Here is a 16,495-nt window from a genome sequence, read left to right on the forward strand (position 1 = left end):
CCCCGATCATTACGAGACACAAAGCACGAAGCCCTTTTAGCGTGGAATGAGAGTGAAGCTCGGCCATCATTAGCTGATGCCGCCTTGCTAGACCAAGCACGCGGCTTTGATCTCTAATGAAGCTGCGTCCGTTATTTCTGCTCTTACTCACTCACGCCACCTTTGCCTCTAAAATATTCCCTTTGCGAGCTTGCGAGACGCCATGTGAGGCCCTCCCCCAGTGCCACCCGCCCCACACACACCATCGAGGCTTAGAGCTATACACAAACTCAGACGTGTACACACACACAGACCGTCTGGAATACCTTCTTGTCTCAGTCAGACGGGGTCCAAATGAAGCAGAAAACTTTGATGTCTTTACTGCTGGTGTGATCAATCATAAGCCTCCCATTAAATGTCAATTGGTGCCATGATGATTTTTTTTCTTTACTCAGCGAGGCTGTGGGGGTGCAACAAAACCAAAGCGACAATGAGCTCCATTTAATAGTTTCGTCTTTAAGACCCCACAACGGGTTCAAAGTTCAAACTTGGAAGCTCCATCGAAACCACAATGAGATGCCAAAGACGGCTACGAGCGGGACGCACTCGTGTGTACTCGCACATGCCGAGGTGCCAAAGCCTTCATAAAGCTGCACCTTTGGCTTTACACAGCAGTTAAGAGGAGAAGAATCATTAACGCACAGTTCTTCAAACAGACCAGTGGTCGAAGCTTGGCATTGGATGTGGTGTGATTGTGAGTGGTGGCATTGTAAGTGTGCGTGTGTGTGTGATGGTTGTGGTTTGAGCTGCAGATTAATAAGCTGCTAATTGGCCTGCTGGGTATTAAGTGTGAGGTGAGTGAGCTGAGACAGCGCCAGGGCGTGGCCACAAATGGTTCGAGTGGCAACCTGTGAGGAGACGAACGCGATATGAAAGAGTTTGATAAAGAAAAAGAACAAACAAAATTAAAAAAAGGCATGAATTTAACAAGCTAAAGCATGCCATGCAGCTCATAAGACTCACATACAGTAACTGCAAAACAGTAAGTGGTGGCAGGTAAACAACATTGAAAGAAAAGTTTGAACCAGAAGTCATTATTGGGTCAGTTAGTTGAATTCTGAGAACTGTGCCAGGCTATTTTGAGCATGTAGTATGGACTGGCATGATGATACAGAACAGTGGAAAAGTAAAAAGAAAAGTAAAAAGAGAGTATTAGAGTCAGCGCAGATCAGGTTTCTTCCCGGAGACTCCCTGGCTCCTTTCTCCCATGAGATCTCTGCCTGGCTGCCACACTACTGCTGACTTCATGGCCTCCGTATCCTCTGACTACAACAACCCACCCACTTGCTTTACACTAATAAGCAATCTCCACGGCACACAGACTAATTAACATGTTGACTCAGGCAGGTTACATTGTATGTTTTCCCTCTCGTGCTCTGTATCCACACACTGACCAGCTTCCCTCTCTAAATCCTTTCCTCTTTGACTCTTGCACGGCTCAGCTCTAATCAACAGATCAAACATAGACAGAGGTCTAAATGTCTCCATCCAGGCATAGAGCTCAGTTGTGTCATGTATTGTTACTCTGTACTGAGCTGTTGTAACATTAACTTGCGGTCAGCTGAGGATTTGAGGTGGTAATGACCTGGTGGATTATGGCAGCCATCAATCATCAAGCCATTAAGCCGTGACAGCTCGTCACCATTGATGGTAGTCAACGAGGAAGTTGGCGGAGGATGCAAAATAGTGTGCATGCACAAAAGTGTTCATATTCTAGATGTATGAGCTAAAACATGGCAGCAGATGGGTGTACCTTTTTTTAAAAAAATCTGCACACACACAGATGATTGGATTAATGTTTTTCACTATCCTACATGTGGTGCAGCTCTGTTACCCCCCTCGCTCTGTGCCCTTGTTGGCCCTGCCATCCAGACACACTTAGAAACTCGACACCAGGCATTTCCAGACTCGCAGAGCCCCATGTCTTTGCCAGCTGCACAAAGCTCTTCCAGAAATACAACATGCTAACACTGAGCAGGGAAAAATGTTGAGGAATCAACATTTTTCTTGATAATTTTAGCTTCATTTGTTTGGGGAAGCAAAGAATGGTAGCAGTACAGACGCATTTTTTCTTTTTGTTTGATTTATTTGTTTTGCCGTTCAGTCTAAAAATTAAGTTTCCCATGAGAATGTTTTCAAATATTCTATTACAGAGGAAGGGGGAGCAGTAAATGCTCAAACTTCAGAAGTCTTTGACCTTTTCCAATATTACTGTGCCTCAAATATAACTCTCTCTCAGCTCTAGTAGTGACAACATGACAGCACTTTCTTTTTCTCCCATGATGAACTATGTCGACTTTCCTCTCCTCAGGTCTCTCCATGGAAATGAAATCTCGGAGCTTCCTGATGGCATCTTCAGTGATGTGGTCTCACTTTCCCATTTGTAAGTGGCAACATGCAGCTGCATGCCTCTGTCTATGCTTATATGATACAATGTGCTCCTAAATCTGTGTTTGTTAAATGTACACAATGTAAGGGCATGCTTTCAGGTGCAGAGGGAGGTCTGGTTAGACGGGCCAGGAGTGTGGCTCACAGTGGGTTGTCTGTTGTCCTCTTTGGCTGGCTCTACATGGGCCGAGCCCTCCCTTAATCAGTCCTGTGGTTAAAGCAACACACAGACCCCTCTGCTGTCTCATCTCCCTGTGACATCTCCAAAACACACAAACAGAGTCTCCATGGTCTGAGGCCTTTAGTGTTTGTTTATATATGCCTAACATTTTATGTGTGGTGTGTAGCTGCAGTGAGGTTGCATAAAGCTGGACAAAAAGTGTCTTTGCCCCCCTGTCATCCTGCCTAGATAGCCTCATCACTGATAGATCAATAGACCTATCAGTGTCAGAGTTGAGGAGGAAGAAGGGAGGGCAGAGAAGACTAAACAAAGACATTTTGTGGAAAAGCAGGACAGCAGTCAAGGCTGCATAAAATCAGGGTGAAAGAGAGGGATGGAGGTGAAGCCATTGATCCTCAGTCACAGTCAAGTGGCTTTCATGTTAGCAGATGTCAGGTGTCAGCTATTGGCCCGGCCTGAAAGATGAGCCTGTGTTCCAACGTAATGGAACAGCATCGATTTAGGAATGTTTGTGCATCCAGCAGGAGAACAGAGCTCCATTGATTCACGACCACCATGACAGAGGTGGTTAAGAGTGCCTTCTGTTCACACCTTTGCCTATAATTGAGCAGCGCTCCTCCAGATGATGTATGGCATTGAGCATTAAACATTAGAAAAATGTTTTATTTCTGGAGAAGCACTGATTTATTTGTATAGCGACCCAAGCTGACTTTGGCATCGCTTGTCTTCTATGAGGATATAGAGACACCTACTGGTGATACAGTGTACTGCAGCCACATAGCCAGACTTGAACACAAACTGGGTTTTTTCTCTAATATCAGAGCGATTGGTGCCAACCCCTTGTACTGTGACTGCCGCCTGCGCTGGCTGTCTGACTGGGTGAAGACTGGATACAAAGAGCCTGGAATTGCCCGCTGTGCTGGCCCACAGGGCATGGAGGGCAAACTACTCCTCACCACACCTGCCAAGAAATTTGAATGTGCAGGTGAGTTCTTGTCTTGGACACAGGAGCAAGTAAACAACAATGGAATCAACATAAAAAATGAACTTGCATCTTCATAATATTTGTGCAGGTGAGGTGGACACTGCAGTGCTGGCAAAGTGTAACCCCTGTCTGTCCAGCCCCTGTCTGAACCACGGCATCTGTCACAGCGACCTGGTAGAGGTCTACAGGTGCAGTTGCCCTCCGGGATTCAAGGTAAGGGCAACACAGTGCTGCCGTAAACGTACGACTAACCATTTAAATAAAAAGGAAACAGGCAACACTTAAGTTAAACACTTAACATCATCTCTGGTCTTTGTCTCAGGGCAAGAACTGTGAGACAAGTCTGAACGCCTGTGTGAGTAACCCATGTGCCAACGGAGGAACGTGCCAAGTGAGTCCGGATGATGAGGGAGAATACAGGTGAGGAAGGCAGGTTTTTCAACCATCGCTGTAAAGGCATTAACTCTTCCTCTTTAACAGAACTTGATAATGTGATGAGTGTGTGTGTTTTTTTGCAGTTGCACATGTCCGCTGGGCTTTGAGGGCCCGACTTGCCAAATCAACGCTGACGACTGCGAAGACAACGACTGCGAGAACGGAGCAACCTGCTTCGATGGAGTCAACAACTACACTTGTTTTTGTCCCCCCTACTACACAGGTTTGTGATTTAAAAATTTAAAAATTAAAAAAGGCTAAAAAAAAATTTTATTTTAGAAAATATTAAAAGTCTAAATGAGGCACAATGCAACATCAAAACTAATACGAAAACTTGACATCATTGGTTGACTACACAACTTGCGCAGCTTTTGGTTCAGATAGTTTCCATTTGTTGTTCATCAGGACTTGTGGTTTTATACTATGGCGTTAATACTTTTTTTAAATTCTTGTGTCTGTGCAGGGGAGATGTGCGAAGAATTGGAAGATATGTGTGCCCCGGGACGAAACCCCTGCCAACATCAGTCTACCTGCCTCATCACCTCCTCTGGACCCAAGTGAGTATTTGCCACTTAGAGAGACGTAGAGGTAGATACGCACATGCTCAGGGCTGATTTCAGTGTTCTGTTTGTGCTTTGCAGGTGTGTGTGTTCTCCTGGTTACGTTGGTGATGACTGCAGTGTAGACTACAACGACTGCGAGGAGCATCGCTGTCAGAATGGAGCTCCATGTGTGGATGAACTGAATGGATATTCCTGCGTCTGTCTTGAAGGATACAGGTAAGAAGAGTCCAAAGGTATCATGCTAATCTGGCTACAGAGTATCATCTGCTTCACTTACATAATCCTTCCCCCCCAAAAAAAACCCTCAATGTCTTTCTACAGCGGTCAGTTATGTGAAGTCCTGCCATCTCCACTGTCACTGTGTGAGCTTGCCGACTGCCAGAACAACGCCCCCTGTGTGGAGCGAGGTGGGCGCGCCCTCTGCCAATGTCCTCCAGAGTTCGGTGGGCCACGCTGTGAGAAGCTGGTCAGCGTCAACTTCATCGACAGAGACTCTTACCTACTGCTGTCTGACCTCAAGAACTGGCCTCAAGCTAACATCACACTGCAGGTAGTCAAAGAGTCATCTCTGTAGGTTGTTGCCACCTTTAAATAGGTGAGTCTTCCAATGCTCTCTGGTTCCCTGTGCAGGTGTCCACAGCTGAGGACAATGGTATCCTGCTGTACAATGGGGACAATGATCATATTGCAGTGGAGCTCTTCCAAGGCCATGTTAAGGTTAGCTACGACCCTGGCAGCCAGCCAGGACACGCCATTTACAGGTGAGGGGAAGTTTTCTGTCACTGTTTGCTGATCAATATGTTCTCTGTTCACTATATGTGGCAATGTTATATGTTCCATCTGTGTTTTTTTTCTTTCTGCAAGTACCGAGACTATCAATGATGGTCAGTTCCACACAGTGGAGCTGGTGACCTTCGACCAGATGGTGAACCTGTCCATTGACGGGGGTCTCCCTACCACAATGGACAGCCTTGGGGCGGTGCGGCCCCTCAACGGGGAGGCGCCGCTATACGTGGGGGGTAGGGGCCCTCTCCAGAACACACCTCCCTCCTCTGCAGGCACTCTTAACTACTACACTACTGTTAAATCACCACCCCTCCCCCCTCGCTTTGTCACCACCGCAACCAGTCCCTCCCCTCAACCATGCAACCCAACAACCCATCCTTCCTCCACCCATTCCCTAAACCTTGTCCTCCACCCACACCATCCAACCTGTCAGTCATGATTGTGTTTGCTAGGGGCCACACATGAACACGCAAAAATATGCATTGACCCTTCAAATCTGCCACCTGCACACATTTGTGGACATATATTACACCAGCATTTTTTTAATGGCGTGTGAACAACGCCCTCTAGTGACCGTTACACAGAAACTAGCAGACACAGTCCTTTGTATTTGCTTTTATTTGTAACAGCATTCATTTGTAGTTTGTATTCTAGCCACTCTTGACATTCACAGTTTCTGGTATTCAAATTGTGAAAAACGTATCTGGAGAATCATAACAAATATATTTAAATTTGATGCCATGCAGCTCCAGTTTATTGGACTGGCATGGCAGTTTGCTCAGGAGTGGCTCAGGATTTGTGCAGTTTGTCTCACTGCTGTTCTGTGATGTGTTGTGTTGTGCTGTGCTGTTCTTCATTCATACAACACCACAGGAGACATTTTTTTTCATTCCTCTTGTTTTCTGTTTTTTTTGTCATCCTCTGATTTCAAAGATCATGTGTCCCGTGGTGCTTATGCAGAATATAAAGGTCAAATAAAAAGTTGCATGTATTTAACTGCATAGTAACTGCTGGGACACTCGTGTTTGAATCTCCATCACACTCATACCAGCCCCGTGTTAGCTGTTTGTTTGTGAGCCAGCACACGTGTCTTCACACATATTAACACTTCTTTTCTGTTTCCTCCTCCAGGCATGCCGGTGGACGTCCACTCAGGCACTTTCCGTCTCTGGCAGATCCAGAACGGTTCCAGTTTTCACGGCTGCATCCAGAATTTGTACATCAACAACGAGCTCCAGGACTTCACCAAGACCCAGATGAAACCCGGCGTGGTACCAGGCTGCGAGCCCTGCAAGAAGCTCTACTGTTTCCATGGCATCTGCCAACCTGATGGGGTCCAGGGACCAGTGTGCCACTGCCAGCCAGGCTGGAGCGGGGCGCACTGTGACCAACCTGCTCTGAACCCCTGCCAGGGCAGCAAGTATGTTAGCAACCTATACCCTTTTCTACAGCCACTTTTACAGAGGTAGCTCAAATTTTTACTAAACAGAGGTGAAAAATAAACCAGAATTTGCTTTGCTTTAGAATAAATTAGACCATGTATTTTTTTGCATATTAAAGTATAAGATTTTTTTTCCAAGGTAAAAGGCGGCCGTTAGACTGTATTTATGTGGAATCTAGCTTTTAACAAGAGTGTCAATGCAGCCCCAGAATTAGCACATTTTCAAAAGACAACTATTTAGGAACATCAAAGATTAGTTTTGAAAATAGAGATTTATTCAGTTTATTTTTTCAAGGGGATGTTTCTTCATGCATTTGCTCTTTGTCCCCGTGGGACAGGTCTGACCTTACAGGTCAGTGTCAAATTTCTCTCAACATTGTAGACCAAGTTCAAATCTGTCACACAAGTTAAACATAATCAAAGTAGCTTTTTTGAGCTGCCTATCTTTTCCAATACTTAAAAAAATCGGACCCCTTGGGATATCGTTGTCATTTAGTTTTATCTTCCACTTGAATACAATGAACAAACTCAATGATTAAGATGAAGACTGCCCTATAAGTATTCAATCTGCACATAAAACATTAAAACTTTAATTATCAGAAATGCACCATACAGTGTTTTAAAAGTTTTTACCTGAAAGAATAAGCTGTGACTTTATCTGTCGGACAGATGTACTGCAGTCAAATGTATTATATTTCCTTCTGAAATGTAGTGTTTAGATATCATAGGATAGAAATATGCAAGTAAAGCTCTCCACAGCGGCATTGAGGTATAATATTTAAGTTGATTCCCGTGACTACAAAAGGTCACCACCAGCAACCTTTTTTCAGTGCTGTGAATCCACTCCTCTGCTCTTGAAACATCAAAGATTAATTCATTTATTGTTTCAAATATCTGACTGAAGTTTCTCTCTTATTAGGTGTGTCCATGGGAAGTGCATCCATCTGGACTCCCAGTCATACCGCTGTGAGTGTGCAGAGGGTTACCGCGGCGCCCTGTGTAACCAACAGGGGGAACTGTTTAACCCCTGCCGCCGCCTGTCTTGCAAACACGGTCGCTGCCAGATCTCAGACACAGGAGACGCGTACTGTCACTGTGAAAGTGGCTACACTGGGGAGCTTTGTGATGCAGGTTGGTTTGTGCCATGCCAATGTAAAGATGTACACTTAGAAAAAAAAAAATATGCGAAAGGGTCATATGGATTAAACTAGGGTTTTCTATGTTTTTCAGAGTCTGAGTGTCGAGGGGAGCCTGTGCGAGACTTCTACCAGGTACAGCGAGGCTACGCCATCTGCCAGACAACACGCATGGTCTCCTGGGTGGAGTGCACTGGGGCTTGCGACACAGGGGCTTGCTGTGCCAGCCAGCGGATGAAACGCCGGAAATACACCTTTGAATGCAGCGATGGGACCTCCTTCAGCGAGGAAGTGGAAAAGACCATCAAGTGCGGCTGCGTGGGCTGCATCTAGCGCCACTCGCTCACATTTCCTGCCACTGCCGTAGAGCAGAAGACGGAAAGCAAGGAAGGGAAGAAGGAAGAGAGAAAACTGCAGAAAAGTGGAGGAGGGAAAGAAAGCAAGAGAGATTATACAGAATATATATAAAACCTCTATCTATATATTATGGACAACAATGTTTGTAAAATAGTACATTTCCTCCCCTTCTGAGGGTGTGTGACCTACAGTAAAACAGAGAAACCAACATCATGAGCAGCAGTGTAGAAGTGACAACAACCGCAACTAAACCTTTGTATCTGCAACATTGTTCCAAGGGGTCCAGAGATTTCATAAGTGTCGCATTCAGAGTGAAGCATCCTTCCAACCCAAATTATCCCGTGTGAATTCGCCATCCATCTGTGAGGCCTCTGATGGGTCAGCCACCATCTTCCATCTTTACTTCATGGAGGCAGTGAGGACAGCGGGGTCCACTCTGGCTAAGAACGGCAGAGGGAGACAAAAGGGGAGGCATAAACGGAGAGCTGGACCGTTTGACTTGGCGAGGCTATCTTGAGTTGAGCTTGGCTGGGTTACCTGGACTGTGCTGGATGCATCTTGGGTTGAGTTGAAAGTTGTCGTCGGTTCGGTGTAGCATTTTCTCCGCCAGGACACAGTCATCCATCCACACATGCGCATGTTGAAGTGAACGGAAAGGAAAGAAGGACGTTGGGGTTTTAGAGCGGCACATAATCCCGTCCAGATGTGGTGTCCACGAGTGTAGGTGGTCCAGTGTCACAGCTCCCCGCAAATAGAGACTGCACTGACTAGCAGCACTGAAAACCACAGTCATACACCTCTCTGAAGTACATGATCACACATGCATGCACACACATACACACACACACACACACACACACACACAACACAGCTCGAGGATGCTTGTGTGGCGCAGCTGTTCTACTTTGTTCGTACAGCAAACCAGCGTGGCGCAGGCAGGGGTTATCAGCCCGCAGCACGTATTGCCTCCGGGTTAGGATGTCCTGCATAGTTTCGCCCCCTTTGAGCAGGAGGCCGATTAACCCTGCACCAGTTGATGCCTGCAGTATTAAACTTGTGCAAACTATTTGCATGTGTGGAGAAAAGTTTGCCAGCGAATATGCCAAGCTTCTTCATACCATTACAATTGTTATTACAGAACAAAAGATCTCAGAATCAACTTTTTTTTGTTTGTTTGTTTTTGTTGTAATTTCGCATAATGATTTTTTTTTTCTTTTTGTTATATTTTGTTATAATTTGTCTCATGATGTAATCTTATTCCTTTAGTTGCCCCAACCCACTCCTACAACCCTTTATATAGAAATGCCTAACAGATTCTAATATATATATATATATATTTGTATTTCGTTTTGGTATAGTATTTTTCTATGTTAAAGAGTAAGTCTGTCTCTGGAAGCGTTAGGGCTGGTGGAAAAGCATTCAGTTGGTTCCCTTGGTGTTTTTATTTGTTGATCTCACCTTCTCCAGTAAAAGGTATTAATTACGTTAATTGGCCCCCAAAAAAAAAAAAAAAAGATGCAACAGCGGTTTGGCCATGTTGTATAGGAGCCAGTATTGATTTAGAAATATGTTTAATATTGTATATGTTGTCTTCCATGTGAATATTACATCTAATTCATGAGAATCTGTGCTTGTTTTTATTTATTTTATCTAAAAGGCAGTTTCCTGTAGAGTGAAAAAGCATACATGTTGCTGGCATTCAAGTGTTTTCAAAAGATTTTAAAAACCATGAAAAAAGGTGAAATATTCAATACAATAAAAAAATTCAATAAAAAAAAAGTAAAAAAAATTTCAATCTGGAAGGCGTCACTTAACAGCAAGATATGACAGTGTTTTCCTCTTCTGTGGCTCAGACGTTCGTCTGCTGGAGGAGCTGAGAGTTCAGAGCTCAGATTAAGAGACTCCCCCCCCTCAAAATGACCTTGTAATTAACTGACCACATGTCAAGGCTTTTCGATTGTTTTCATGTTCGTTTTGTTGAAGTGGCGGGTTGCGTTTCTTTCATTTGAATCTGAGAGATGTTAACCATGAGAACGAAGGTGTTTTTAAGTTTAGTCAAGCTCAACTGATCATAAGCTGCTGTCAAGCCAGAAGAAATAGGATGAAGTTGCCTCTGTGGACTCTGATCATGTTAAGGTGGATCATCCTGAGATTTCTTTTGTATGGGCAACTGTGTGAAGCTTTACATGGCAACTGCTGACAGATAATACCGAGAAAAGGTGTGGACATTTTCATTATCTGTCGGTTCCGACTCACACACAACAAAAAAAGAAACATTAAAAAAAAAAAAAGGAAGAAAAGGTGCCAATTACAGTGAACAGTCATACCTGAATGTATAAATGTGTATAGATAAATATGACCTATGCTTATTCATGAAGTGGTAACTTTTAGCTGTTATTTAGTTTCCAATGTAAGATATAGAAGTCACGTCCTGTTGAAAGAGTGACAGCCAATCAGGATGGAGTACAAAATTGTTCTGGGATTGTGTTTCTCTAAATGTGTCTTTATGGTGTGAAAAGCTGCAGACCCGGATCTCAGCTCAGCGACACATCACACAGCTCCTGTTCATATTGCTACCCATGTTAACTTTGTTTTACATGCTGTTGATGTGATGCCAGTGGTGTACAATAACAATACAAAAGATCTCATAAAGGATTCTGATGAACAGTCACTGTCATACTTAGGCTCTGTGCCTCATAAAGGTGCATATTTAGTCAAACGTGACGTTCCTTCCTCTGCACTGATCTGTACTAGACTGGTGCGTTCAACTTCCTGGTAGACATCTTAGTGGTGCTTGTGCTATATTGAGATGTATTTCCGTAATCTGGTTTTACAGCCAGAAACACAGATTTTCCATCGTATGAACTATATTCATAAATGTTATTGTGAACAACACAATGTCTCTGTTGTATTAATATGGTGCAAAAACTTAAGAAAAATCCCTGGTTGGGTTCTGTCTGTTTGCTTTTATGTTGCAGGACTGATGGTGGGATTGAACTGAAAAACTCAATTATGCTGAATGTATGTAGTGCCACCGACAAAATGTTTACCAAACCTCCACTCTTTTCATTAATTAAACTTAAAATGTGTGTGCTTTTATCAATGCGTTTGTCTTTTTTTTTTTTCTCCTCTTTCACCCAATTTTTGTTTTCATGGCAAAACCGACACACGAATATTTGTGAATCCAGACAACTTCTCAATTTACCTTCATTTTCTTTTTTCAGGTGATTGAACACTGTCTTTCATAGCTGGTGCTAAAGATACGCACAGATTCTGGCTTTATACACATCCCACAATGAAAAACAGCAGGCAGTAGCGCGCACTATCCAAGACAAGAAAGAGGTGGACTTTAGTTCACTAATGGGGAGTTGGGAGGGTCACTGAAGAGTGAATCATACAGATTTTACAGCTGTGTGGAAAAATCTGAGGCTCTCTTGGGAAAAGTGTGTATTGCTTTTAGTGAAACAAACCTGTGTTATAGTTATACAACGGAAACAGTCTCAAAGTGCAGACTCTCGGCTTCAATTTGAGGTTATACACATCGAGACTCAAGTGAGGATCCTAGAATTAGAGCTTTTCTTTTGTAGAGATATTATAGGATTTATGATCCACAGATCCACAGGAAAGATGGGGGATACTTGCTGTAAATTGCCCGGGTTGGAGTTAAACTGAGGCCCTGCTCTATTCCTGAGATCTGCATTCTACCAGGTGACGTACACAGATGCCCAAGAGTAACAGCTCTTCAATCTGTAAACATATGCAGACCATTTCCTCTTTATTTCCACATGAGTTAAGCAAGTAGAAGGTGTGGGGCTGAATCTAAGAGCAGCATGTACATTAGGAAAAATGTCATGATGCAGTCAAAGGAGTTCGCAAGGCCTGTGAAACAGGCCATCCTTAGGCTTCAGAAATTAAATCACCCCACTAGAGAGCGTGCGCAAAGCCTCAGTTTGACAAACTCAATAAAAGAAACAAAATATTACTGATAGGCACAACAATACATGAAGCATGGACGTATACAGTCCTGCAAATGACTGTTGACCTGTCCAGAGTGTACCCCGCCTCTCGCCCAATGACAGCTGGGACAGGCTCCAGCACCCCCCTGACATATGTAGTGAAAGAGTTTTAAGGCTTCATAAAAAGAAGAAAAGAAGAAACTTTACAAATATAGTCCAGGGAAGGAACACCATCCTAGTAGCAGACATACCATCATCCAAGTCAGGCATAATGAGAAGACTTCAGGGAGCAAATACAGAAAGTTCACCACAAAGTGAAAACCATTCAGAAGCCTCAAGAATAAAAAAAAAAAGGCAAGAATAGAAGTTGCCATAAGAAACATCTCAAAAAGTCAAACCAATTCGGGAACCGCTTCAAACCAAAATAACTTGGTTTGGAGCAACGAGTGATCCAAAGCAAACACTGTCATCAGTACAACCTGAGCATGCGTGGCCTCCAGTGGAACTGGGTCACATGTGTTTATTGATAATGTGACAGTAGACAGAAGCAGCTGGCTCAATTCTGAAGTAAAACACACTTCACAAGATTTTGGAAATAAATAAGTGGAGGAGTAATAACAAACCAAAAGGACAAAGAAAGAAAAACAAGCAAACTGAAGACTGCTGAATGTAAAGGCGTGGCATGATGCCTGAGAAGGTAGCTGGGTGCACACCCCACAGTCACTTTAAGGGCAAGCTGTACAGCCTGAGTTTTCCTCTGCTGTAAAGTACCAAGAAGACAAATGCTACATGGTCAGAAAAGGACAACTGGTCATCAATCACGATACCCAGGTTTCTTTCAAGCTTCGTTGGAGAGACATTTGAGGAAGCAAGTTTTATGCTGATAATGTGAAGGATAAAATAGATTCAGTCTTAAGAGAAGTTTAGTTTACAATGGCCTTCCTTCATCTATGTGTCAGGGACAAGCTGTTTGTGGCTTCATTTGGCAAAAATGACGATAGGTACATTTAGGTATTATCAGGGGGTGCTTATATGGAGGTTTGGTGCACTCTGATCACTGATAGGGCACAGATGTTTAAGCTGGCCACGATGCTTTGAAAGAACACCCAATGGCATATGATTCAACTTAAGTGTGTGCTACATCTGTAGCATGCATGCTTCTGCAGGCTTATAGGCTTTCATTGGTGTGTCAGAAAGAATCAAAGAAAAGTAGCTTATGTTCTACTTAGTTTGGTCATTAAAAAGATGCAATAATGCAGAGAGGAGCATGCGTCTGCTGAGATGGCTGTGAGGCCCATGTTCCAGCCCTTCAGAGCACTCTTTAACACTAGGTAGAATTCAGAGGTTATAAAACAAAAACAAAATATATTTAATTTCAGGATCATTTCAGAATCAGAACTTTGAACTACAAACTCCAATTCCAGCGGAGGCGTTGTTTAAAACCTAAATCGAAACAGAATATAGTGACTATATAGCAGAATACTACAAAGACATGTTATTTAATGTTTAAACATAAATAATATTTTTATTGTTTTTCGCAAATGCCTGCAACACTGGGACAGTGGCACCAAAAGACTGGGAAGGTTGAGGACTGCTCAATTGGAAACGAGTGAATGTCATGGTTGGGTATAAAAGGACTGGAGCATCCCCAAAAGTCTCACAAAAAGAGATGGAGCAAGGTTTACCAAACCACCGCATGAGCAAATAGTCCAAAAGTTTAAGAACAATGTTTCTAAAATACAATTGAATAAAATTTCTGAATTTCATAATCTGCCACCCATAATATCATCAAAATATAGAGAATCATCGCTACATCTACAAGTGCAAGTTAAAACTCTACCATGCAAAAGCAAGTCATAAATCAACTAAACCCAGAAGCGCAGCTGGTTACTGTGTAGTGTGCAGTAGTCTGTCCACAGTCCACATTTCAAATTGTTTTTGGAAATGGTGGCTGTAGTCTCCTCCGGGCTAAAGATGTTAAGGACCACCCAGACTGTTGTCAGCGCAAAGCGTCTGCGATGGTTGCGGTAGTGCCCTGCCCACGACTTGGGTAACTTGCACATCTGTGAAAGGTACTTCCAGCTTTTGGAGCAACATATGCTACGGTCCAAGGAACGTGGGTTTTCCCACTGAAAATGTGTGGCGCATTGTGAAGCACGAAGCGATGGACACCCCGGACTGTAGAGCGAGTGAAGGCGCACATCAAGCGAGAATGGAAAAGAATTCCACTTACAAAACTTTAACAATTAGTGTCCTCAGTTTTTTAATTACTTAGCACTTACTGACTGCTAATGCAACACAGTGGTAAACATGCCATCTTTTATTTTGTAAAGTGTTGCAGGCATCAAATTTAAAATGAGTGAATATTTGCAAAAAAACTATAAAGTTGATCAGTTTGAACATTAAATATCGTGTCTTTGTAGAGTATTCAAATAAAGAGAAAAAAAAAAAACTGGTCAGTAATAAACGATTAGCAGATTCAAATAACCATACTCCCAATTAAATTTTTTTTAAAAAAGCCCTGTTCACACGTGGGGCTTGTGACTGAGCAGCCAAGAGGCTCAGTCCAGCATATGTATCTTACAGTTAACCAGTTTTCAAAGTGAAGAAGAGGGGGGCATTGTCTATTTCCAGTTGGATCGAGAACTTTTGCATTTCACTATCAAGTTAAATGATGCCACACTAGTTTAGTAGTGGTTTGGTCATTTTCCTGCTTTCTGCAGCGACGGAGGTGACGGAGGCCCACTGTTAACCAATCTGTCCCACAGTGGGGATTTCCTGTGGTGCCCAACAGCCGTATGGCAGCTCCTTGTCATGTGACATTCCATCATTGGATACATAAGGCATTTCACAAAGTTGTCAGATTTACTCCGTGGCAGCATATTAAAAGGTTGTTGACCCCTCAAGGTTCACCTTGTTAAATGGATCTGAAAAACATACCAACGAATTCTGTGATGAGCCATGAACGTGGTCTACTTTTTGCATTAGTCCCTGTGCCGTACACAAGCAAACACGACACAATTACCACCTCAAAGTGCAAAAAGGACTCTTTTTAAACTTTGGCTGAAAAGGGGGAAAAAAAACAAACAAAAAAACAAGTCAAGAAGCCATAAAATTCAAACATCTTTATATCAACTCCAGCAAAAATACAAAGTTCTGAACATAAAGATGTATCATTCTTGGGATTACCACAAATAAAGCAGGTATTTCTTTCTAATATACAAAATCAAAATCTTTAAATAGCAACTGTAAAGAATAAACATGTTCAAGTCTGATATTTGGTGGATTGTTTTTAGATTTGCTAAAGTCGTTAGCCTACATGGAGTTCTTAAATAACAATAAAAACACGGTGGACCTGTTTCGCATTTACAGATGATTTAGCTTCTTAAAGGAATCGATGACCATAATAATAATAGTAAAAAAAAAATAACACTGTGCTAAAATTGTGTTTCTTCTTCTTTTTTTTTTTTTTTTTTTTTTTTTCTTCTCTTCCTTTGACAATATACTCATGTAAGTTACTACTGTGGAAGTAAACCAACTTCACATTATGAGAACTCCCCGACAACCAGTGACAATAAAATAATAATAACATAAAACTGCAACAAAGAAACAAACAAAAAAAAAAAAAAAAAAAAAAGACAAAACCAGCTTGTGAAAAATCCCGGGGAGGAATCGTCACTCTTCGATGCGTCGTTAATGCTCACGAGGCCGTGAACCTCGTTCGTATCGGGCCTTTGTTTAGAGAAATCATGTTCTTAGAGGGAAACAAAGGCCCATATCCCCAGAGTCATCCAAGATAGTCTTTCCAGTATAGACACTAAATGCGCACAGTCTTGAACAGGGCCGGTACGGTCAAAGATCAGGTGAATAAATATAGTGCTGGGTTTCTCGGCTGCATTGCAAGATTTGCTGAAACTTGTCTCTGCGTTAACGAGATCTTCACCCATGCAGAAGCAGGTAAAATATTCAGAGGCGACAGTGAAACCTGACCCCAAACAACAAATAATAGAAAGTTGTCATGACACATACAGAGTACACCTGTTTAGTTTTAACATCTTAGACCTCAACATCTAATACAGCTATAATAAGAACAATTCTATGTTAATGCTTTTTTTTGGGAGGGGGTAAAAACATAAACTTGTCAGGGGAGGGTGAGTCTGACAATCTGAATGCCGCCGTGAACGTATGAGTTTGCAGTTGAAGCACGTGGGGGGGTGGGGGGGGGGAT

At 42.8% G+C, this 16,495-nt stretch overlaps 1 protein-coding gene across 2 annotated transcripts in view; it reads left to right on the top strand.

Annotated features, from left to right (window-relative positions):
• Positions 1 to 11,410, top strand: part of slit1a (slit homolog 1a (Drosophila)) — an 86,740-nt gene extending 75,330 nt beyond the window's left edge. Inside the window, exons 25-37 of one of the 2 annotated variants that reach the window (XM_075478253.1) lie at positions 2,351 to 2,422; positions 3,430 to 3,593; positions 3,682 to 3,806; positions 3,916 to 4,013; positions 4,112 to 4,251; positions 4,492 to 4,585; positions 4,670 to 4,807; positions 4,913 to 5,141; positions 5,222 to 5,352; positions 5,456 to 5,649; positions 6,509 to 6,797; positions 7,738 to 7,949; positions 8,049 to 11,410. In XM_075478253.1, the coding sequence (XP_075334368.1) occupies positions 2,351 to 2,422; positions 3,430 to 3,593; positions 3,682 to 3,806; positions 3,916 to 4,013; positions 4,112 to 4,251; positions 4,492 to 4,585; positions 4,670 to 4,807; positions 4,913 to 5,141; positions 5,222 to 5,352; positions 5,456 to 5,649; positions 6,509 to 6,797; positions 7,738 to 7,949; positions 8,049 to 8,287 (2,125 nt within the window). In that variant the 3' untranslated portion in view covers positions 8,288 to 11,410. The remainder of the gene's footprint in view (positions 1 to 2,350; positions 2,423 to 3,429; positions 3,594 to 3,681; positions 3,807 to 3,915; positions 4,014 to 4,111; positions 4,252 to 4,491; positions 4,586 to 4,669; positions 4,808 to 4,912; positions 5,142 to 5,221; positions 5,353 to 5,455; positions 5,650 to 6,508; positions 6,798 to 7,737; positions 7,950 to 8,048) is intronic. The other variant, XM_075478254.1, reaches the window with a different exon arrangement.
• The last annotated feature ends 5,085 nt before the right edge of the window (positions 11,411 to 16,495 follow it).

Source organism: Odontesthes bonariensis, chromosome 2, assembly GCF_027942865.1.
Source record: "Odontesthes bonariensis isolate fOdoBon6 chromosome 2, fOdoBon6.hap1, whole genome shotgun sequence".
Taxonomy (NCBI): Eukaryota; Metazoa; Chordata; class Actinopteri; order Atheriniformes; family Atherinopsidae; genus Odontesthes; species Odontesthes bonariensis.